Source organism: Sminthopsis crassicaudata, chromosome 3 (assembly GCF_048593235.1).
Source record: "Sminthopsis crassicaudata isolate SCR6 chromosome 3, ASM4859323v1, whole genome shotgun sequence".
NCBI classification, from domain to species: Eukaryota; Metazoa; Chordata; class Mammalia; order Dasyuromorphia; family Dasyuridae; genus Sminthopsis; species Sminthopsis crassicaudata.
Window position 1 is genome coordinate 349,045,082 of NC_133619.1, and position 24,162 is coordinate 349,069,243.

The 24,162-nt window shown below is 35.0% G+C and overlaps 1 protein-coding gene across 3 annotated transcripts in view; it reads left to right on the plus strand.

Moving 5' to 3' along the window:
- ARHGEF4 (Rho guanine nucleotide exchange factor 4) overlaps nucleotides 1-24,162 on the plus strand; it is a 503,177-nt gene that overhangs the window by 275,595 nt on the left and 203,420 nt on the right. For all 3 annotated transcript variants that reach the window (XM_074301690.1, XM_074301691.1, XM_074301692.1), the window contains 2 exons: nucleotides 9,736-10,056; nucleotides 22,082-22,211. In XM_074301690.1, coding sequence (XP_074157791.1) covers nucleotides 9,736-10,056; nucleotides 22,082-22,211 — 451 coding nt within the window. The remainder of the gene's footprint in view (nucleotides 1-9,735; nucleotides 10,057-22,081; nucleotides 22,212-24,162) is intronic.

Below are 24,162 nucleotides of genomic sequence, written 5' to 3' on the forward strand. Positions count from 1 at the left end.
TGAAGTCCCCTCTTCAGTTTCAGGTTCCCCTCCTCAAGCTGATTTCAGAGATGATCTAGTGTGAATCTCATTTTCTTTTCAGATTGTAACCTCCCTGAGGACCAAAACCGGATCTTTATACTCTCTGCCAAGGAGATAGTTTGTCCTAGGCCTGGATTGGAGCAGAGATTTTGAATCAACATGAGGAAAATTAAAATTAAACTTTTGATGATTAAAGTTACCCACAAATAGAAATTACTGCCTCTATTGAGAGGGAGTCAAAGAGAAAATTATCATGGGAGGCAGCAAGATCACAGAAATATTAAAGAGGGGATTCCTTGTCAGGACATTCCTAAGTCAGGACTGTAGATAGAGCTTCTGGCCTGGAATCAGGAAGCCCTGAATTCAAATCCAGCCTCAGACACTAGTTATGTAACCCTGGGCAGGTCACTTAATTCTGATTTGCCTCAGTTTCCTCATCTGTAAAATGAGCTGAAGAAGGAAATGGCAAATCACTCTGCCAAGAAAATCCCAAATGAGGTCATGACTGAAAATGACTGGACAGATAATGATCATTTTTCCACTCCCCCTTATTACAAAGCAATACTTAAGGAGAAAGCATCCTGAACAAGAGCTCAGAAGAAGTTCTCAGGAAGCTGAAGGGAGAAAGAAGCAGGTTTTAAGCAAGGTAGGGACAGCCGAGGGAAGTGACCTGCCCAAATTTGCACAAGAAATTGAATTGTGTTGAATTGATGCAACAGAATTTGTCCTTTAAGCTCTGGATTCCTGGGCTTATTTTTAAGAGGTTACCTAGTTACTAATTTCATCCCCTCACTACCACCATGTTGCAAATGAATGAAATGTCACATTGGACTGAAAAGTTAAGTAATTTTCTCAAAGCTACATGTGCAGTGAGCAGCAGAGCCAAAATTCAAGCTCTTCTAATTCCATATACTTTTCAATATAAACCTTTGTTTATTCTGCCAGACAAGATTCTGTTTGCTCAGAAAAATCCCTGGTAGGAGGAAATCTGCTATTTCAAAACAGAAGGTAAAAGGATATGTTTTGCTCCTTCTTTCTTTTTTTTTTTTTTTCTTTTCATCTGCTTTCCATCCTTTCTGTTTTATATAAAGAAGCATTATGGCAAGGTGAATAGACATGGCCAGGAAGTCATGTAAATAAAACTTTTTTGTATTTTTTTTGTTTCATATTTGTCAAATGTTTAATGTTTTTTTTTCCTTCAAAATAAGTTTCTAACTCTAGGAATGATGAAACTAGCTGGATATGTAAAAATGTGTTATTTTAATATTTATTTTAAAAAATTTTAGTTTTTAATTCTCTCCTAATCTTCTCTTACCAATTGAGAAGACAAGCAAATATGACCTTATTTACACTATAGATATTTTGGTATTATTCATGTTGAAAAAAAAAACAAGAAAATTTAAGTGAAAAAAGTGTGGTTCAGGATGCACTCAAAGTTGATCGGTTTTCTCTCTGGGAATGAATCCTCTAGAATTGTCTTGGATCATTGTATTTTGATTAGAGTAGCTAAGTCTTTCATAGTTGATTATCATTACAATATTATTGTTACTGTATACAATGTTCTCCTGCTCACTTTACTTTGTATCAGTTCATGTACATCTTTCCAGGATTTTCTGAACCCATGATGTTAGGATCTTTATTCCTTTCTGAATACTTGTAATTATTTTGCTCCTTTTGAGTACAAATTATTTTAGCCTTTAATAATGTTAAAATAATTTTGTAGCGATAATGACAGTTGTGTGAAGACCTATTTCTATTTAGACATGTTTTTCTAATATTAACATTATACTTCTTTCCTCCCTCCCTCTCTTCCTTTCCTTCCTTCCTTCTTTCTGTTCTTTTCTTTCACTTTTCTTCCCTTTCCTTTTTTCTTTCCTATTTCTCTTTACTTCCTCTTTCCCTCCCTCCTTCCCTTCTTTCCTCCCTTCTTCCCCTTTCTTTCTTCCTCTATTCTTTTTCATTCATTTCCTTTCCTTTTCCTCTTCTCTTTTCCCTTTATTTCCCTTCCCTTCCTCCCTCTATCTCTCCCATCCTTCTTTCCCTATGAGGGTAGAGGAGAAAACATAAACTATGGAATGAAAAGGAAAACATGTAAGCAAATATACTATAGTTTGAATTTACTTAAACTATAAATTGAATCTTTTTTCTAAATGAATTTGATTATCTCATAAAGATACAAGTAGAACCTTTGACAGAGATAAAATTTTGTTATAGCAAATATCATCGCAACAAAAATCTCCAAAAGGAACAATTGTTTACTAATTGGTATAATATATCATAAAATTCCAATTCCACTGCAATCTGATTTGACCAACTTCGATCTTCATTGATTAATGTAATACTTTCCACTAAATAGACAGGAAATTCTCCTATGCTGCATAGTGATCAACTTTCCACTTCCTGAGGTGAGGATAGAATTGATTTTTTAGACTCTAATTTTGCAACTAGGATAAAAAGTTTACTGAGTACAAATTCTACAGGAGAAAGAACTGACATCCCACTCATGTGCCAAATAAGAGTTTTTCTGTGCTAAAGCAGTTACTCTGATTTCTTTGGATGCAAATTTTTGCAGGTAAGTCCTTGGTTAGAAATGAATATAAACTAGTCTAGATGCACCACCATTACTGTCTTTTCCTGCTTTGTACCCAAAACATGTGAAATCCATTGGAATAACCCAACTAGTCTTTAGATTTCTCATATTCCTATTTTTCTTTTAACAATTGAATTCAGGAATCAGACATTTTTTTTACTAAGACAATCAGAAAGGTCCTCAAGATACCTATAAGAAAACAGATGGTCAGATCTTTCCCAAAATCTCAGTGGAGAAAAAAAGGCACATCCACTCTATCTGGGACATACTATAGTATTGTCAAGAGAGAATCTAGATTTCTAGTTCACAAAGCAACAATTTTTTTTTAGGACTGAATTTTTGCCATTGAAATGATTAAATTGTGGAAAAGCACTCAGTGACTGTCAAGCATGTTGCTAATGACATTAGTGATTAATGGACCCACAGTTTGACTGATAAAATTGTTATAAATTTCACTATTCTAAATCCAGAGCTGCCTCATAGAAATTTTATAAAATAATAAGTTTCACTATTTTAATTGAAGTAGAAATTTTCTATCAATACTTTACAGATCTCTGACTTCTTTAACATTCCTGCCATCAAAAGTAGGTCAAGTCCCCTACATAATTTAGTAGGTAATCTTTCTTAGTTGCTTTCCCTCCTCTTCCCAACATCATCCCTTGTTGGACCGATCCTGTCATGATTATTCTTTTCATGTTAAATTCTACAAACTAACAATCCATTACCAGCCTTACATAAACCTTTTCCAGCTTGGTAGGTCCAACCAGAACTTGTACTCTGCTGTCATAACCTTTGAAAAACTCCTTTTACCTCTGTGCCATGATGAGGCATTGCAGTAGGATGTTAGTGGAAAAATAGGTCTCTTATTTGAAAATATCCAGTATTCATGGTAGTAGTTTGGTGAAAATATAAGAAATAGAGTTTATATTCTTTGCCATGTTTCTCTGAATAAGCATAGTAGCTACTTTGGTCAATCAACATTTAATATCTACTGTGTTGTTGAATATAGGTTGTATTTCCATAATACCAGAGCAAATAAACCAAATAGTTAATAGCATTTATTAAGTTACTACTATGTATATTGGAAATACAAAGATAAAAAAATGAAATAGCCCCTACTCTTAAGAATCTTAAAATCTATTGAGACACTATGTATGTGTGTATATACATACATATATTAATATTTGTGTATATCTATATATATGTATGTATATATGTATGAACATTGAAATATGTATTTAAAAGTGTAAGGCAAACACAAGATATTTCATGGATGAAAGGCCCTAATAGTTAGGGGGATCAGAAAAGGACTCATATAGTAGTGTTGAAGATAGTGGCAAGATTAAAAATCTGAGACACTGGAAGAATAGGTGGTGCCTTTGACAGAAATAGAAAATATTTAGAACAGGGGTAGGTTTGAGGGGAACATAATGAGTTGTCTTTTAGACAAATTAAGTTTGGGATGACACTCGTACATCCAGATGGTAATGTCCAGCTAGTGACATAGGGCTAAAATTTAGAGAAGAGATTGAGATTAGATATGCAGATCAAAGAATCTCAGTAGGAAGAAAGGACCCAGGGCAGAGCCTTAAGGAACATCCACAGTTAAGGGACATGATATGCATAATGATTCAGTAAAGAAGAAGCAAAAAAACAAAAACAAAAACAAAAACAAAAAAAAACTAGTTAGGTAAGAAAGTATCATTTAAAAAACAGAGAAGAAAAAATTTTTTTAATTTTTTTTATTCATTTTTCCAAATTATCCCCTCCCTCCCTCTACTCCCTCCCCCCGATGGCAGGTAATCCCATACATTTTACATGTGTTACAATATAACCTAGATACAATATATGTGTGTAAATACCATTTTCTTGTTGCACATTAATTATTAGCTTCCAAAGGTATAAGTAACCTGGGTACATAGACAGTAGTGCTAACAATTTACATTCGCTTCCCAGTGTTCCTTCTCTGGGTATAGTTATTTCTGTCCATCATTGATCAACTGGAAGTGAGTTGGTTTTTCTTTATGTTGAAGATTTCCACTTCCATCAGAATACATCCTCATACAGTATTGTTGTTGAAGTGTATAGTGATCTTCTGGTTCTGCTCATTTCACTCAACAACAGTTGATGTAAGTCTCTGCAAGCCTCTCTGTATTCTTCCTGTTGGTCATTTCTTACAGAGCAATAATATTCCATAACCTTCATATACCACAATTTACCCAACCATTCTCCAATTGATGGACATCCATTCAACTTCCAGTTTCTAGCTACAACAAAAAGAGCTGCCACAAACATTTTGGCACATACAGGTCCCTTTCCACTCTTTAGTATTTCTTTGGGATATAATCCCAATAACAGCAATGCTGGGTCAAAGGGTATGCACAGTTTGACAACTTTTTGGGCATAATTCCAAATTGCTCTCCAGAATGGCTGGATTCTTTCACAACTCCACCAACGATGTATCAGTGTCCCAGTTTTCCCACATCCCCTCCAACATTCATCATTATTTGTTCCTGTCATCTTAGCCAATCTGACAGGTGTATAGTGGTATCTCAGAGTTGTCTTAATTTGCATTTCTCTGATCAGTAGTGATTTGGAACACTCTTTCATATGAGTGGAAATAGTTTCAATTTCATCATCTGAGAATTGTCTGTTCATATCCCTTGACCATTTATCAATTGGAGAATGGTTTGGTTTCCTATAAATCAGGGTCAGTTCTCTATATATTTTGGAAATGAGACCTTTGTCAGAACCTTTCCTTTTAAAAATATTTTCCCAATTTGTTACTTCCCTTCTAATCTTGTTTGCATTAGTATTGTTTGTACAGAAACTTTTTAGTTTGATGTAATCAAAATCTTCTGTTTTGTGATCAATAATGATCTCTAGTTCTCCTCTGGTCATAAATTCCTTCCTCCTCCATAGGTCTGAGAGGTAGACTATTCCCTGTTCCTCTAATCTATTTATGATCTCATTCTTTATGCCTAAATCATGGACCCATTTTGATCTTATCTTGGTATATGGTGTTAAGTGTGGGTCCATATCTAATTTCTGCCATACTAATTTCCAGTTTTCCCAACAGTTTCTTCCGAATAATGAATTTTTGTCCCTAATGTTGGTATCTTTGGGTTTGTCAAAGATTAGATTGCTATAGATGTACCCTTTTTTGTCCTTTGTATCTAATCTATTCCACTGATCTACCGTTCTATTTCTTAGCCAGTACCAAATGGTTTTGGTGACTGCTGCTATATAATATAGCTTTAGATCAGGTACACTTAGACCTTCCTCTGACTTTTTTTTTCATTAGTTCCCTTGGAATTCTCGACCTTTTATTCTTCCATATGAATTTTGTTGTTATTTTTTCTAGGTCATTAAAATAGTTTCTTGGGAGTCTGATTGGTATAGCACTAAATAAATAGATTAGTTTGGGGAGTATTGTCATCTTTATTATATTCGCTCGGCCTATCCAAGAGCACTGAATGTCTTTCCAATTATTTAAATCTGACTTTATTTTTGTGGCAAGTGTTTTGTAATTTTTCTCATATAATTCTTGACTATTCTTTGGTAGATGGATTCCCAAATACTTTATACTCTCAACATTTGTTTGGAATGGAATTTCTCTTTGTATCTCTTGCTGTTGCATTTTGTTGGTGATATATAAGAATGCTGAGGATTTATGTGGATTTATTTTGTATCCTGCCACTTTGTTAAAATTCTGAATTATTTCTAATAGCTTTTTAGCAGAGTCTTTGGGGTTCTCTAAGTATACCATCATGTCATCTGCAAAGAGTGATAGTTTGATTTCCTCATTTCCTACTCTAATTCCTTGAATCTCTTTCTCGGCTCTTATTGCCGAGGCTAGCGTTTCTAGTACTATATTGAATAGTAATGGTGATAGTGGGCAACCTTGTTTAACTCCTGATCTTACTGGGAAAGGTTGCAGTTTATTTCTATTGCATATTATGCTTACTGAAGGTCTTAAATATATGCTCCTGATTATTCTAAGGAATAATCCATTTATTCCTATACTCTCAAGAGTTTTTAGTAGGAATGGATGTTGGATTTTATCAAATGCTTTTTCTGCATCTATTGAGATGATCATATGGTTTTTATTAATTTGATTATTAATATGGTCAATTATACTAATAGTTTTCCTAATATTAAACCAGCCCTGCATTCCTGGTATGAATCCTACTTGATCATAGTTATTATCCTAGGGATGATTTTCTGAAGTCTTTTTGCTAATATCTTATTTAAGATTTTAGCATCAATATTCATTAAGGAAATTGGTCTTTAATTTTCTTTCTCAGTTTTCGATCGACCTGGTTTAGGTATCAGTACCATGTCTGTGTCATAAAAGGAGTTTGGTAGGACTCCTTCATTCCCTATTTTTTCAAATAGTATATATAGCATTGGGGCTAATTGTTCTTTAAATGTTTGGTAGAATTCACATGTAAATCCATCTGGTCCAGGGGATTTTTTCCTGGGGAGTTGATTAATAGCTTGTTCTATTTCTTTTTCTGAAATGGGACTATTTAAGTAATTTATTTCCTCCTCTGTTAATCTAGGAAGCCTATATTTTTGGAGGAAGTCATCCATTTCACTTAAGTTATCAAATTTATTGGCATAAAGTTGGACAAAGTAACTCCTTATTATTTCTCTAATTTCCTCTTCATTGGTGGAAAGATCCCCCTTTTCATTTGTAAGACTAACAATTTGATTTTCTTCTTTCTTTTTTCTGATCAGATTTACCAAAGGTTTATCTATTTTATTGGCTTTTTCATAAAACCAACTCTTGGTTTTATTTATTAATTCAATAGTTTTTTTACTTTCAATATTATTGATTTCTCCTTTTAATTCTTGTATTTCAAGTTTAATTTTTGGTTGGGGGTTTTTAATTTGGTCTTTTTCTAGCCTTTTAAGTTGCAAGCCCAATTCGTTAATCTTCTCTTTCTCTATTTTCTTCAAATAAGCCTCTAAAGATATAGCATTTCCCCTTATTACTGCTTTAGCTGCATCCCACAGATTTTGCTATGATGTCTCATCTTTGTCATTATCTTGGGTGAAATTATTAATTGTTTCTATAATTTGCTCTTTCACCCAGTCATTCTTTAGATGAGATTATTCAGTTTCCAATTACTTTTTGGTCTATTTATCCCTAACTTTTTACTGAATGAAGCTTTTATTGCATTGTGGTCTGAGAAGAAGGCATTTATTATTTCTGCCTTCCTACATTTAATTTTGAGATCTTGTTGTCCTAATATATGGTCAATTTTTGTATAGGATCCATGAACTGCTGAGAAGAAAGTTATATTCCTTTCTATTGCCATTCAGTTTTCTCCAAAGGTCTATCATACCTAGTTTTTCTAATGTTCTATTTACTTTTTTAATTTCTTTCTTGTTTGTTTTGCGGTTTGATTTGTCTAAATCTGAGAGTGCAAGGTTGAGATCTCCCACTATTATAGTTTTACTATCTATTTCTAGAGAAGAAAATATTTATGAAGAGAGGGTGGTCAACAATGTTAAATGCAAAATTGAAGTCAAGAAGGAGGACTGAGAAAAGATTACCATAAGGTTATTGTTGGTTATTTTGAAAAGAAAAATTTCAGTTGAGTGATGAAGTTGGAAGACAAAATATATGAAGAAAAAGCACAGATGCCAAAACAGGAATGGTGTGTTTGTAGGATAATAATTTGACTTGAACAAAAGGATTAATGGAAAATAAAGTTGGATAGATAGATAGATTGGGATCAGTTATGAAGGACTTTAAATGCTAGTATAGAGGGAAGTAAATGTGTCTTGTTAGTTGAATTAGATAATCTCAGAGGTGCCTTCTAACTCATATTCTAGGGTTCTAGGACTTAATGACAGGCATTAGATAACTATTGTAGGATCTTAAACAGAAGATGAAAGAGGTATCTTGCTTAACTGATACCATAATATATTATATTGACATTGGGCAAGCTATTTGTTCTTTCTGTGCCTCAATCCTTTTCCAGGTATGAAATTGGAATAGAGTGAAACTTAGAGTCTCCTGTTATATTTTTCTCCCAATTAAGCAATTATCCTTTCATCTACCAAGTGAAGGCCTATAAAAAGTAATTTACCATATAGCAATTAACTTAACATCTTCTCTACCTGTAATTGAAAAAGAGCAGTCTTCTGGAAACAGTTAAAAGAACAGTTTCATCCTTTCTCCTAGATAATCTGTATAAAAAGCTTTGAGATCCCTTGGATGCCATAGTACAAGGGTTTCTTGTTATGTAAAGTAAGCTCCTGAGTATGGAATTATGGGTCTGGAGGAGAGTAGAGGACAAAACAAATCTTTTAAGAAAATTGGCTTCTGTAAACTGTCAAGAGGATGATTCTCAAATGCAGACAAAAGGTACCACCTTAACACAATGCCCCAAAGCCTCTTAATTTAAACAGTTCTTTTTTTAAAAATTTGATGTTAAGATCTTTGGTGTCTTGTAGATCAAAAGTCTCAATGTTTAATGGAAATTTGAAATGAATTGTTTGATAATTAGTCATTCAATAGCTAAGTGGTGATTTCTACTACAGAAGGAAAGAATTAAAAATAAAAATATCAATTATACATGTATTTATAACCTTATTCCCAAAGCTAATTTTTCAAATAAGAGCTTTTATCTGCATTACTGGACAATAATATATTAAAATACATTTGCATTTGAATAACATCTGTTAATTGCTAGTATTTTGGTAAATTATTTAACTTCTCTGAGTCTTGGTTTCATTGTAGATGAAAAGGAAATCAAGACTAGGGGATTTCTTAGATCCATTTTAGTTCTAACATTCTATGATTCCAGGAATTCATCATTTCTGTAATTGTATAATTTTAAATGTTACATTTTATATTCATATCAGGCTCAGCAGTATCTTTGATGCAGTAATGTTTCTGATCAAGGCAAATCTTTCTTAAATAATTAGCTTTGGGAATAAAATTGATTTGTCTGCTTCAGCCTAAAAATGTCAGCATCTTCAAAAGCCGTCATAAATGTGCTAGGTGTCCTAACCAAAGCACAAGGCTGTTGTCTGATTGGTAAAGGGTAAGGGCAAATAAAACCTGTCCCAAATTTATGTGTCCTTTCTTGATGCTTATAAAACAGGACCCTACCTTCCAAAACAACCCGCTGTCAGAAGGAAGACCAGGTGAGAAGCTGGTTTGCCACTATGGTAAGAGGGTCCCTCCCACAGTGCCCACCCAAAGACCCTTCTCCACCATTGAAAACATCACCTGGACTTTCCCCTTCCTCTCTGCGGACAGAAATCCCTCGGAAACATCCTGCAAGACTACAACAATGTCTCGGAACCACTATGCCAGCCTTGATGACTTGTGGCTGGAGAAGCAGCGGAAAAGGAAATTTAAAAAACAGGCCCATTTGGAGAGGGGGGTGCATGCTGGGACGCTGCCAAAGGACCTGGTTAAAGTAAGACCCTCCAGCCATCTTTCTTTATATTTGGCCTTGTACTTACTCCTCCTCTCCAGCTGTGCCTGTTATTTTCTGCTCTCACCATCCAGTCTTTCTTACGCTGTATCTTGTCTCCTCCTGGCTCCTGGCTGTCTGGAGTAGTGGCAAACGACTCTGTGGTAATCCTACCATAGGAGAACAGGTGTGTGTTTTGTGGTAGTTGTTTCTTGGTGGTTGTTTTGTGTGTGTTTTGTGGTTGGTGTTTCATGCTGTTCTTTCCCTGTTATGTGTCAAATTTCTCCTTATGGACATGTGGTTATATAGTACCCACTATATCCCCAGCCCTCTGTTAGATGCTATAGGGAATAGAAAGACATAGTCACAATCATTAACAAGCTTATAGAGGGGTCAAGAGAATACACAGATAATAAAACAAAATATAATATAAGCATTCGATAACAGCAGAAAATCACAAACAGATATTCCTAGGGAGTATGTAAGTAAGCATTCAATGTGTTGGAATGGGAAGAGCAGCCTTGAATAGTGGGTAGATTTGGAGATCAGAAGACCTTAAATACTAATTAGCTTTATATTCTTGGGTTTGTAATATAACTTCTTTAAGTCTCAATTTTCTTTATTTATAAAAAAGCAAAAGACTCAGTGATCTCACTCTAAATACATGATCTTATAATTTTAAATGTTTGAATCCCATCTCTCCCAATTACTATTTTGAATAAGATCCTTAATCTCTTTGAGACGCAGTGACTTCATCTGGGAAATGAAAGATTGAGCTACAGTACTGCTAAGATGTCTTCCAGCTTTAAATCTATGATTCTATGTATAGTACAGACACTAAGTACTATGTTTCTATAGGAGGGGAGCTCAGCATAGGCTGGAATGATCTGGGTAGCTTTCCTGAAGGAGATTGATGCACTTGATTTCTGAAGGGTAGAAAAACATAAAATGAGGAACAACTTTTGGGGAAGGTGGGAGAATATACATGCTGTGGGTAGAGGAAGAGAGAAAGTTGTGGAGGTAAGAACAAAATGTGTTTCAGCCAAAGTGAGTAATGCCTTTAGGAGGGGATTTTGTGGGGAGTAAGGGGAGATAGGATTTATAAAGGCAAGTTAAATCCAGATTGTGGATTGTGGGGAAAGCTAAATATTAGATTAAGGAAAGGGTGAAGTACATATATGTCTTTGCAGGTACACTTTCAGGCCACTACAGGGAAATGAATGCAATAATAATCATTTACATTTACTTGGTAGCTTAAGAACAAAACATCCCTAACAATGATTTCTGATTTGGGTAGCAAAAACATTTTTATTTCGTATCTATGATTCTTTCATTTAGGATATTCCTCAGATAAAAATGATACCCATCAGTACTCATGTGTAGCATTCTTGTAATATAACATCTTAACAAGTTACCTTAGACAGCAATAATTTAGATGACTGACTTACATAATGTGGGTCAGAAGAAATACATGAACTCATATCTCTTTCCTACTAAGGATGTCTCTCTATTCACTATACTATCTTGCTTCTGCTGAATTTTTATTATATACTGTTTGTGGTTTAAAAACATAATACTCAAAAAGATTTACTGATTTCCTCATGGTAATCATGCTAGAAAATGTCAAAAAGGGCATTTGACCTGGGGCCTCCTGATTGTCAAATTCAAATCTCTTTCCATTAAGAAAAAATATTTTTACTTTTTCTAATACTTGAAGGAAAGGCATATAAGACAAAAAGTAAAGGTTTAAAACTCATGCTAATTCGCTTTCTATGAGGCTCAGGTTCACTTGTATTCTATAGAATTAAACTGAAAGCCAATATTTGGAAATATAAGGCAATGAGGTTTGAGGAATTAGGTTTTACTATAGCCATGAAACTTGCAGAAAATATGCACTCAGACTCTGTGGCTAAAATGTTATTATTTTTCCAATATAAGTTTGCTCCTGTGTCTCATGGTTCTAGCCACTGCTTTTGTTACCCTTTGTACTCAGATTGAGTTTCCTGAAACACTAAGGTTATGTTTTGAAGGTTACCATGGTAACGGGATGTTGCCCAGGTGTTTCACAAAGTGCTAAATTTGACCTACTTTGGAAGGCTCCAAACAAAGGTGGGGGAGAAAAAGTCTATCACTTGTGTCACTTAAAAAAAAAAACAAACAAACAACTTAACTGTAATACTTCAGAAAACTGGGATTTCATTGCTGCAGGTACTCAGTGCATCAATATAGATTATAACTCCTCAATATCTTAGGAGATGGACTTTAGGGAATGTCCAGGCCCCCAAATTTATCATCTAGTAGCCAATCAAGTCATGAGCTTCTCAGTGTTCAGCTTGTATGATCCTCAGATGACAGATATACAGTCTGTTGCTGGGCAGATATTTGAATCTTTCTCAGGGTGTTAAGACCAGCTAGAGCTTGTACTCTGGTGCCATGGATTCCCAGAGTCATCTCCATGCTGTTATGGGAAATTGAAGGAAGGTTTTGTCTTATTTTTTAATTTAAAATCTTAAAAGAAAATTTTAAGAGAGAATTTCTGCAGACTATAGCAATTACTTGACAGTTGTGATATTTGACAGTTGTGATATACTCTCTGTTATAGACTTGAGACTCCAGAGATGGTGTCTACAGGGATGGACCATACTGCTTTTTATGAATGGCTAGAGACAGTCATTAGCAAAATGATGGGGCTTTTGAAATCTGTTTAGTATTCTCCTAGCCTATTCCTGAGTTTCTCTGTATTTTTCTAATGCTTTTTTGTCCCCTGCCCCTTTTCCAAGAAGTTTGTCAGCCATGGCAATCTTAATAATAATGTATATGGTGACACAATGAATAGATAGAGTATCAGATCCTCTGAGGAATCTATCCTTGAAAATACAAATCCTTAATCTTTTTTCATGCCATAAACCCCTTTAGAAGTCTGGTCAAGCCCATGGACCCCTTATCTGTGTGTCTGTGTATTTTCATGATAGAAGAAAATGTAAAAATTCTCCTATAGGATAGTGAAAGTAAAGATATAAATATTTTCTCACCCAAGTTCACAGGCCCTTTGAAATGTGTTATAAAACCCAGCAAGGAGTGTGTACATCACAGGTTAAGACTACTTTAAAATGATCTCTCTCATGGTGCTCAACCAACCCACCTTAAAACTTCCTTTTTCTGTGTGATTTGTTAAGAGCAAAGCAATCTTCTCAAACTAAATTATGGCCCATTACACCTTATGAAAAGTCAGTTCCAGTGATACTGATGAAGTAAATTTTTCTAAGCAACTACTATGCTGAAGGATGACTTCAGTTAGGCTTAGAAAGAAAGTAGTCTTGTTAAACCAGTTTACCTAAAATCTGAAGGAATAACTAATAATGCTATTACACATAAATACCTACACATAAGTATCCATTTATATACATTTATACAAGTACACATACCTATCATGTGTATGCATATACATATATTCATAAAAAAACTTTCTTATGATTATTTTTGAAAAGAAGATCTAAAAATTAAGTTCCTTCAAGATATTGATGGAATATTCAGGAATGAGTAATGGCAGTTGCCTAATAATCCATGTCTATTAGTAGAATTTAAAGACAGATATTTGAAGGGGCAAATGGTACATGGAACTAAGAAACAAATATTACAAAAGTTTTAATTTAATTTATTGATATAATTGATTTTATGGTTTGAATTTTTGATATAATATTGATTTTATTGATATAATTAATAAATATAACTATTTCTTTTTGAATGATCAAAAGGGGAACATATGCCTATAATGAGGAGACAGAAGGAGGACAAATAAGGAAAAAAGAGATACTCATTCATTTTATATGAGGTAGCATGGGGCATTGGAAGGAATTCTGAATTTTGAAGCAGAAGGTCTGGGTTCCCAACCCAGCTGTTCTGTGCTATATACTGTGTGAATTTGAACATGTCAATCAGTCTCTCTGGGATTCATTTTCTCTATCTGTAAATAAGAGGGTTGGATAAGATTACCTATAAGATCTCTTGCAGCTCCTGTGAGATCTAAGATTTTGTGATTTCTGCCTGCTCTAATGAAACAGATCCAAAAAAGTCTCAACTTACAATTTTGAAGGAACGAATAGTCAAATCATGATTCAAGAGAAAAATGCACAGCGAAGAAAATAGTAGGCCTGATTCTCTAGGAGTTGGCAATAATTGGCATTATACTTCTAATTCTGGGAATAGATACTTCATGCCAGAATAATGGGCATATATGAGATGCATATTTTTAAACAGAGAGGCATGATCCCATGAGTTTTATAAACTCAAAAGATATAGCTGCTTTGGTAAGGTGGTAAATGAAGTATACCTGATTATCAGTGAGGCATTTGACAAAGTTCCTTATAGTATGATCTCTTCTGAGAGAAGATGGAGAGAGATGGGCTTGGATGGCAAAAAGAATTAAGTGGATCCTGAATTGGTTGAATGACTGGGCCCCCAAAATACTAATAAATGGACCAAGGTCACTCTCTTGTCCTTGTCCTGTTCAATATTTTCATTGATAATTTAGTTAAAACCACAGAAGACATATTTATCAAATTTGTGCATAATATATAACTATAAGGGATAGTTAATATGTTGAACAAGGGAATTCAAATTTAAGACGATTCCAGCAAGCTAGAATCATGATCTAATACTCATGTAAAAATATGTATGTATATGTAGATAGAACACTGGAACTGGAGTCAGGAAGACAAATCTGGCCTCAGACACCAGTTGTGTGATCCTGGCAAGGTACTTCACTTCTGCTTGCCTAGTTTCCTCATTTGTAAAATAGGAATAATAATAATAATAAACACCCACATTCCAGGATTATTTAATGATAAAATGAGAAAATACTTGTAAAGTGTATTTGCATAATAATACTTGCATAGCATGTGAAAACTTACCAAGTGCTCTATTCTTTAAACAATCCTATCAGATAGGTAGCACAAACAGTATTTTCATCAATCTATAGAAGAAGAAACAGAGTTAAATGGGTCAGTCCTATATAAAGAAAAGAAAGCACATGTCAGTCAGAGGGGTGTAAACATATCCTGTGATGAATAATTGGGAAATGGGGAAGATGATCTTTTAGAATTGTCTTCCAATATTTAGAGGACTGTCATATGGAAGTAGGATTAGCCTTGTTCTGTGTCACTCTACAAGGCAGAACAAGAACTGACTAATAATGAAAGCTATAGGGAAGAAATTTTCAACTATAAGATCAACTATTGTTAGATCTGCCTAACTAAAAAGAATGAGCCCTGGATCACTGAAAAAATTCGAGAGGAGGCTGAATGACTGTTGTCAAGCATATTACAGTGGGTAATGTGAAGAGGGGTAGATTTCTGCATTATTCAGGCAGTTGGATTTCTGGGGGTCTTTCTAACTATATGATTCTATGATTCTAAAAATGTATCTGAGCTAAGAAAGAAACAATGAGAGTTAGTAGCACCAAGTCCTGATCCTTGCATTGTCCCTAATTGACTATGTCACTGAGCAAGGCATTCTTAACTTTTTTTGTACTCAGTTTCTTCAGTTGTCTAATATCCCAATTTGTTTCACTAAAAATTTTTATTGGGAATCAAATGAAAAGCTGGAAGCCCCTAAAAGTTAGAATTGCCACACAGAGGTAAGGAATTATGATTTTTTATTCTCTCTCTCTGAATGAATAATAAGAGAAAACTTACCTATGTCTAGGTATAAATTGGAAAATCAGTAAGCTTTAATTCCTCCTACTTGTGACATCAAAGTAACTGTTTTTAAAAATGAATCCTTCAAAAATTGGCTTTTATAGAAATGGAAAAATCCATTTTGTTCTTCATCATGATCTGGAAAATGTCACCATCCCACAATTTTACCTAGAGATCCTTTTTTGGAGGGGAGAACCCCTTATACAGATAATGTCATCAGGTTTCCATTTTTAAATTACCCTGGTAGAAATCAATTCACTTCAAGCTCTAAATCAATATGGAAATGCAGCTGATCAACTCTTGATTACTCCCCCCATCCCCAATCCTACATGTTGATCATTCAAACTCATGTATAATCTAAAAGTCATTTTTGCAGAATTTATTTGTTCATTTATCAATCAACTAGCATTTTTGGATACAAATTGTGTTCCTAGCATTGTGCAATCACAGGATGATAATGATAATAATAAAATGGCTAATATTTATAAGTCACTTTAAGCTTTGCAAAGCACTTTACATATATTATCTCATTTTTATCTCACAACAACCTTATAAGCTAGTATTATCCTCATTTCACAAATGAGGAAACTGAGATTAAGAAAATTTAAATGACTTGTTTATGGTCTCAAAGCTAAGAAGTGTCTGAGTTAGGATATAAACTGAGTTCTTCCTGATTCCAAGTTCAGTGCACTAAACCATCTGGCTGTCTTGTAGAATATCTGAACTAGAACAGATCTTAGTGGTGATCTAGTACAGGGCTTCTTAAACTTTTTCTACTTCTGACCCCTTTTTGCCTGTGAAATTTTTATGTGACCCAGATATATGTTATAGAAATCATTATACAAATCAAACATTTACATGTAATAAATCATAATTTGCTACCTCCGTATTTGGTTACAACAGGGATGAAGGATGGAGAACATCCAGCTCACAGTCCATATAAGGGATGCAAAAATCATTTGCTAATGCAACTTCAGGTGATAATGAGCTGAAAACTAGATCCAAGTACTTTCCACTGCTTGAGTTCTATGTGTTTATATGGACTGCAAATCATGTCATTAATAATCAAATAGTGCTTGATGGAAAAAAAGTTTCCCTACCCCCATTTTACAGGGATTTGGAAATCATAGTTTTAGAAGCTGTTATTTAGTACAAACTCTGCAGTTTTACAAATGAAGAACCCTATGAGATATTAAATAACTTGGACAAGGACACATGAATAGCAAGTAGCAGAACCAAGATCCAAACTCAGGGTGACTCTATATTCATTCTTCTCTACTATATACCATTCTGATTGAAAATTAGATATAGATGCAGATAAAGACAGATTAGAAATGTGTCCAAGAAAAGAAAAAAACCCAGTAGTTATAGAACCCACAAAAAAAAAGACCAATGCATCATAAATCAGAGAGTATTATCAAAACCTTAGTCAGATGACAATAGAGATCCTAGGGGAGAAGGAAACTTGTAACCATTAATAAAGCATTTCCAAGTACCTGAAAATCATCTGGATGGCAGACCACCTTTGGCCACTCACAGAATTAGGAATCCCCAACAGGGAATTTGAAGAAAAGGGAAGACAAGGTCATTTTCCTAGCATCAAAGTGTCTAGTTGGGCAGACAAGAAGCAATTAGAACAATTAGAGAACAAGATAGTATGTAATAAAGTGTCAAGAGGCTTGGTACAACCAGCAGGAGAAAATGAGACTACTTAATATGGTGTTAATTAGGCAGCATAGGCAAGAAATGCAAAACAGGTTGGAGAACAGAAGAACCAGAGTGAACTAGAATCATTAGAGAAATTTTCATGGAACTTGACTTGGGTCTCATAGGATTTGGAAAGGCAGAGAAAATAAGAAAGGGCATTTTAAACAGGGGGGATCAACTGAAAATTTAGATAGAAATGATTTTGTTTCTTTTACACAATTAACATTCAGAGATGGGGATAGCTCTATATTTATTGTCAGCTTGTACAGTCTCTTTCCTTTAAGAGTGGAAATTTGCTTGGTTATATGGACTATCCAGTGGCAGCTGGTTTTTAGATGTGTCAATAAGGTTTGTGACTATATTTGTATGTTTCATTAAGAAATAAGCTGCATAATGGGAAACACAGAATTTTTTTAGGCATCTCAGAGAGTATCTTCACAATCTGTCTCCAAAGCCAAGAGGTATTTTACTTAGGTTAAGGATTTAGGCATAGAATGTTCCAGGAATTTTTCTGGGGCATCACTGGATTTACTGGTTTCCTATTGGAGTACTTTTGATGGAGTATAGAGATGATATAACTATATAAAGCAATTACAGTATTTTTCAGCTTACAGACAATTAGTTTTGTGACTTTGTAGTCAAACTAGTTCAGTAAAATTTTAAAAAGCATTTAAATCCACATCCTACTCACCCTTCAAAATCAAAATTGCCTTCTCATCAGATCATATAACTTATAGGTGAAATAGACCATTGAAGTCATCTAGACTTATCTCTGCATTTTACTGAATAGACTGAGAACCAAAGAGACTAACAGACATGCCTGAAGTCTCACAGAGAGTAGATTTAGAGGCTGAGATTTAGATCCAGGTCTTCTAATCCCAAATCTAGTTCTCTGTTTTGCTGCTCTAATACACCTCCCTTAATTAACTTTGTAGGACCAGGGCAGTCTGCCTCCTCTGAACTCCATTTGTTTATAGGCTACGTCTATAATATTTGACCTAATACTTGTCATAAACTGCCTTGGATTGGTATTTTATTTTCCTGTGTTTATGTCTTATCTCTCCAACAAGATGAAAAAGCTGTCACTAAATCTTTCCCTGGTCATATATCTCCCGTAGCATTTAAAAAAGCACCAGGCATGGAATATACACTTAAATACTTGTTTGAGATTGATTAAAGGAAGACCTGGCCTTCCATGTCTGCAAAAGCTTTGGGAAACTGGAGAAAGATATGCAAGGTACATATCTTCATGCACATATATTCCTATGGTAATATTTGTGTCCTGACCCTTTAATGCCCAGCAGCTCAAGATGAATAAAATCAGGAAAGTATCCTGCTGTCATGGAAAGCACACTCACCTAGGAATCAGGAAATCTGAGTTTAGATCTTGGTTCTATCATAACCACAACCATACACATAATATTTATAAAGCACTTTAAGGTTTGCAAAGCTGAAGCATATTTTGATCCTTGAAGCCATCCTTTGATATGGGTACTATTATTATCCCCATTTTACAAATATAGAAACTGAAGCATAGGGTGATTAAGTGACTTGTCCAGGTTCAAAAAATCATTAAGTGTCTGAGATCAGATTGAAACTTAGGTCTTCCTAATAACAAATCTTTCTTGATTACCTATTTATTGCACCACCCAGATGCCTTATTAATTTGCTGTGTGATCTTAAAAGGCATTTCTCATCTCTGGGTCTCAGTTTTCTCATATGCAAAATGAAGCCATTTAACTATGCACCCTTCCAACTCTAAAATCCTATAATCATATGATTTGACTACCTCAAAATCTCCTTTCAGCCCTAAAATGCTACAGTTTTAGAGTCAAGCAACTTAACCCTGAAAGAAAAGAACCTAAATTAAAGTCAGAACTTGGGATAGATTTCTTACCTGTGAGAAACAGTATGTCCTGTCCTTGTCACAGCTCGGACCATCTCTTTTCCATCTTTGTCTGCTCTGAACTCCTTTACCCTAACAATGTTTTTTTTCTTTTTCTTTCTTTCTTTCTTTTTTCCTTTTTCATTTCCCTTTCTTTTTCTTCCTTTTCTCTTTCTTGTTCTCTTTCTTTCTCTCTTTTTTCTTCCTTTCTTCCTTCCTTCCTTTCTTCCTTTCTTTTTTTCTCTTTTTCTTTCCTTCTTTCTTTGTTTCTTTCATTTTCCTTTCCAGGGTGATATTTCAACCTTAGTGTTGGTGAATAAACAGAGAAATAATTTCATTTCTTTTCCAGAATCTATGTGAATTAAAAAGACATTTATATATCAAACTGACATTTCATCTTCTGGTTTCATTTCCCACATCAGGAAACATTTTAAGGTTCTCAGTTAAGAATGGGCGTGACATTTGTGCCAACAAGACCAACATCTATCCTTATTTAGGAAGACCATATTTATCCTCAGTACCTTCCCAGGTCTCTCACTCCCTTTCCCCTTAGATATGTTCTGCTCTCTGGATGTTCAGAGCTCCTAAATACGGAGGCTTCCACCATGACCTAGGTAGCTTGGAGTATATTCCCTATGTCTTTTAAAGCCCAGTTTATAGTTAACCCTTTGGGAAAGTAATCTCATAAAACAATTCATATTGAGATATTATAGCTGATTAAGAGATGATGGATTATATCTTCTATAATATAAAATTTATTTTCATCACTCTAATTTAAATATGAATAATTGCTTACATTTATATACTGTGCACTTCCTCAGAACTAGCTTTATGGGACATTATACAAAGTTTATTATTCCCATTTTATGGTTCATTATTATTTTAAAAGTCAGGAGATTACTATGATCTTTAGGAATGAAAAACTACTGTTGAGAATTCAAACACTGATATTCTGATGGAACAGCAAATTATATTTAACATAATTATAAAGATATATTTGAGAAGCAGTATGTTCTAATGGATAGGAAGAGTCTAACAGAATCATATTGAGGTCAGGAAGATTGGTGTTTCAATCATATCTTAGAGACTTACTAGCTCTCTGGACCTAAGTGGGCTTCGGTTTCCCCATCTGTGAAATGAGGGGATTGGGTTAGATGGCCTCTAAAATTCCTTTAAGCTTTAAGTCAATTATATAACTTGGGTTCAAACGACTAAGAGACAGGAAGACTTGGATTCAAGAGTGACCATACAAGAAGGCACTTGACCTCTCAAGTTAAGTAATTGCCTTAAATAATTCCCTTAAATAATTACCAAATGAGTTCCTAATTTGTACTGATAGAAGAATTTCCATACTGAGTTTCCCACAAGATGCACTATGTAATAGAGCTAAATATTGAACTGGCTCCATTGAGTTATATTTCTATACTGCAGTATAATGAACTGAGGCAAGAATTAGGGATAGGGGTAGGAGAGAGGAGGAAGGCCAAAGTTAGGAGAGAGATGCTGCTACCTCACTATGTGAGACTGGATACTGATTTTCTTTCACACTCTCTTGCTATAAATTATTCAAAGCCACACATGTAGCAATTTAATAGGTAATAGCTTATGATTTTTTAAAATCCCCAGACATAGTAATTTACAAAATAAGAATCTGACTTTACGATGTCTTGATGAGGTTTTGTTATTTTTAATTTTTGTTTCAGCAATGTAAGGCTGCTCCAAAAGAAATACATCTTTATGAGAAAGGATAAGGGACTGGAGCTGTGATTTCATTGGTTTAGAGAGTTAAATTAAATTTGTTCACTTAGAGAATGTACCTTCTCTGCAATTCTTAAGTTTTAGGGATACCTAAAAAACACTATCTTGCTCAGGGTCACCCAATCAGTATGTCAGAGGCTAGAATCAGTGGTCCTCAAACTTTTAAAATAGGGGGTCAGTTCACTGTCCCTCAGACTGTTGGAGGGCCAGACTATAGTAAAAACAAAACCTCAGTCTGTCTCCGCCCCTCAGCCCATTTGCCATAACCCAGCGGGCCACATCTGGCCCGAGGGCCATAGTTTGAGAACTCCTGGATGAATATCAACCAGCCAGAACTTTATGACTTCAAGGCCAGCATTCTCTTCATTCTACCAAGCTACCTATATATTCTTAAGAAACAAGTAAACCAAAAAAATTAGCACAGTCATGTCCTTCCAGTAAAATTGGGGCTCTATGAAACCTATGAGGATTCTAGACTCCCTTCAGAAGGAGAGAATTCTGCCAATGCAACCAGCAGGACTGGACCAAAAAAAAAAATGAAGGTACCAAAGTTTTTTGGAAGGAGAGGATTGGGAGAGGCCTATTCTTGTTTCTTCAAACTCATCCCCAGACACTCCAGATCCTCATGCTGCCTGAATTGCTTTGTTCAGGAAGGAACAGACTTAAAATGGGATCTCCAAAGAGTATATGCATTTAAAAAAATAATAAAAGATAGTCTAATAAGAAAAATGCTTAACTCTAAGAAAACACTATTAAGGATAAAATATGACGTACAATGACAGGCTGTGGGTAGTGATTTTGTTTTTGTTTGTTTTGTCAGAGAGCCCTCTCCCACATCTTTCACATTTTATCATATCAATGGCCATTCTACCTGAGGTGGACAAAATTTGAATTAAGAAGGGAGGAGGCAAAAGGGAAATTGACAACAAGAAAGTAAATCCTACTTCACTTTCAGTTATTTCTTTCTTCTCTCCATCTTCAGGCTCGAATGAAGATGTCCCTCACTTCCCCTGTGCCTTTAGACATTCTTGCTCTGAAGATACAACCATTCTCCCAGAGTGCTCCAACCTGTTTGGATCACAAGTGTTGGAGAGAACGCATACCATTCTCTGGTAAGTGCTCAATTTCCTTTCACTTTGGAGATACCTATTTACTTTTAGTTGGGAAGGCTGATCCATCTATTTTTTGTTGGGACCTGTGTTGTGTTTGTTGTGTTGGTTTGTTTGACAGAGGGCTGTGATGATAATCTATTTATGCTCCTGACTCTTTATCAAGAAAGAAGATTAATATCAAATACCATTATAACAAATACTATCACAAAAGAATACTCTGTATAACCAAAGAGGTTTTTCAGGCAGGATTGTACAATGGAAATTTTATTTTAAGTTCTCTTTAATAACAGATATTTCTGGCTTAGCCAAATAGAAGAGTAAGACCTTTAGAGTGTGATATAATTGAGATTCAACTGGTATGGAAAAGAACACAATTATTTTATAGAATTTCTTCTTTTCTATTTTACATCCTGAAGGATGAAATTGAGAATTCTTCCATTTGGAAAACACTGACTTCTTAGTTGTGTAGTCACAGCAGGTTTGCTTTTGGTTTTCACTTGATCTAGTTTGCTCAGAAGGAAGTAAATTTCAGTTCGGATTTATAAGAAACTAAGAATATTCAGGAAGGATTATACGCTAAGGATGGCAAACTGGACCTTTTAAGTTTTCTACCAGAAGGAAGACATAAAATGTGTACCCACCCACAACATTTCCATTAGGAAAGCAGAAAGGGGAGTATTTTCTGAGTCCTTTTTACAGAGGCAAATAGCCAGGAAATCTATAAAATACTTAGCAGCTAAGGTCAGTTGACAAATTATTTGGGAACCTGTATCTCAGTTTCATCTGGTGCAGAGGATTTATTGGAGGAAATTTATCATAGATTGACCAAAAAGTGATGAATTCAAAGATTATAGAAACTATGATCAGGCTCTTGTCTTTCTAAGCCAGCTTCTGCAAGATTGGCTTTTTTGAGAGGATGGGATAGTGCTGGAAGAAGAGTAAGGGTTGCCTGGCTTCCACACCATGCAATTTGGTGTGCCTTTCTCTCTCTACAGCTGCCATCCCCGTTTGGCCTTCTACAACTGAAAAACAGTTGAGTTATCCCTTTCCCCTCTCACCCCCCATTCATTCCCATGCCGTTTTAGGAAGGACCCTTGAGTAATGTGAGATGGATGATATTCCCAGCTCTACCCCTAGTACCAACTGTTGGGGGGGCTGAGGTCACATTGCTCAAATTTACCAACTTGACCTCTGGATCAATCTCAGCATTCTTTCCTTGCCCAGGAACAATGGGAGTGAAATGCCACAGTCAGGCAATAACAAAAGCCCCCTTCCTTAGAGAACAGAGACCTCCTCTCAGACTAAATCCCATCTCCCTCTTCTCCCTTCCCCCACTCAACATACTATATGGACTTGTTGTGTGATTCTTTGCTTGTCGGGGCACTGGCTTCAAGAGAGACAGTACTTGATAGCTATGTTTATTCACCGAGTCATAATTGTCACAGGAATCAATCTTTCCTTAAAGCAGGGTCCCTCACTTATTAAACTTTATAAATGCCATCTCTAAGTCCACCTCTTTTTCTTCTCCCTTATCTTGCAATCTTCCCCAAAATCAGCTGTTACTTCCCTAGGCCAACTCTCAGGAAAAGGTTGACATTAGCCAAGTTTTTTCTTGTGAATGACATGCCTTATAAACTGAAGCATCTTACATATGACCAGTGTGAGTCCTTTTGAATATTATTTAACATATATACAATTCTGGCTTGTATGTTGCTTGTGCTCAAATTTGGAGATTTTTTTAGTATTTTTTCCCCAACAATAAAAGAGCCATATTTTATGCTGCCTTGTCCACTTGACCTTATTCTGTTTTTCCAGATATACCTGGGCTCTTAAACTGATACTTGACAATAGTCAATGAAGGATTTTTGAGAACTTTTAGGAGTATTTAAGATAAAAGAATATTTTCTAATAGGAGCACTTTATTAACTCAAATAAATACATAGAAGAATAA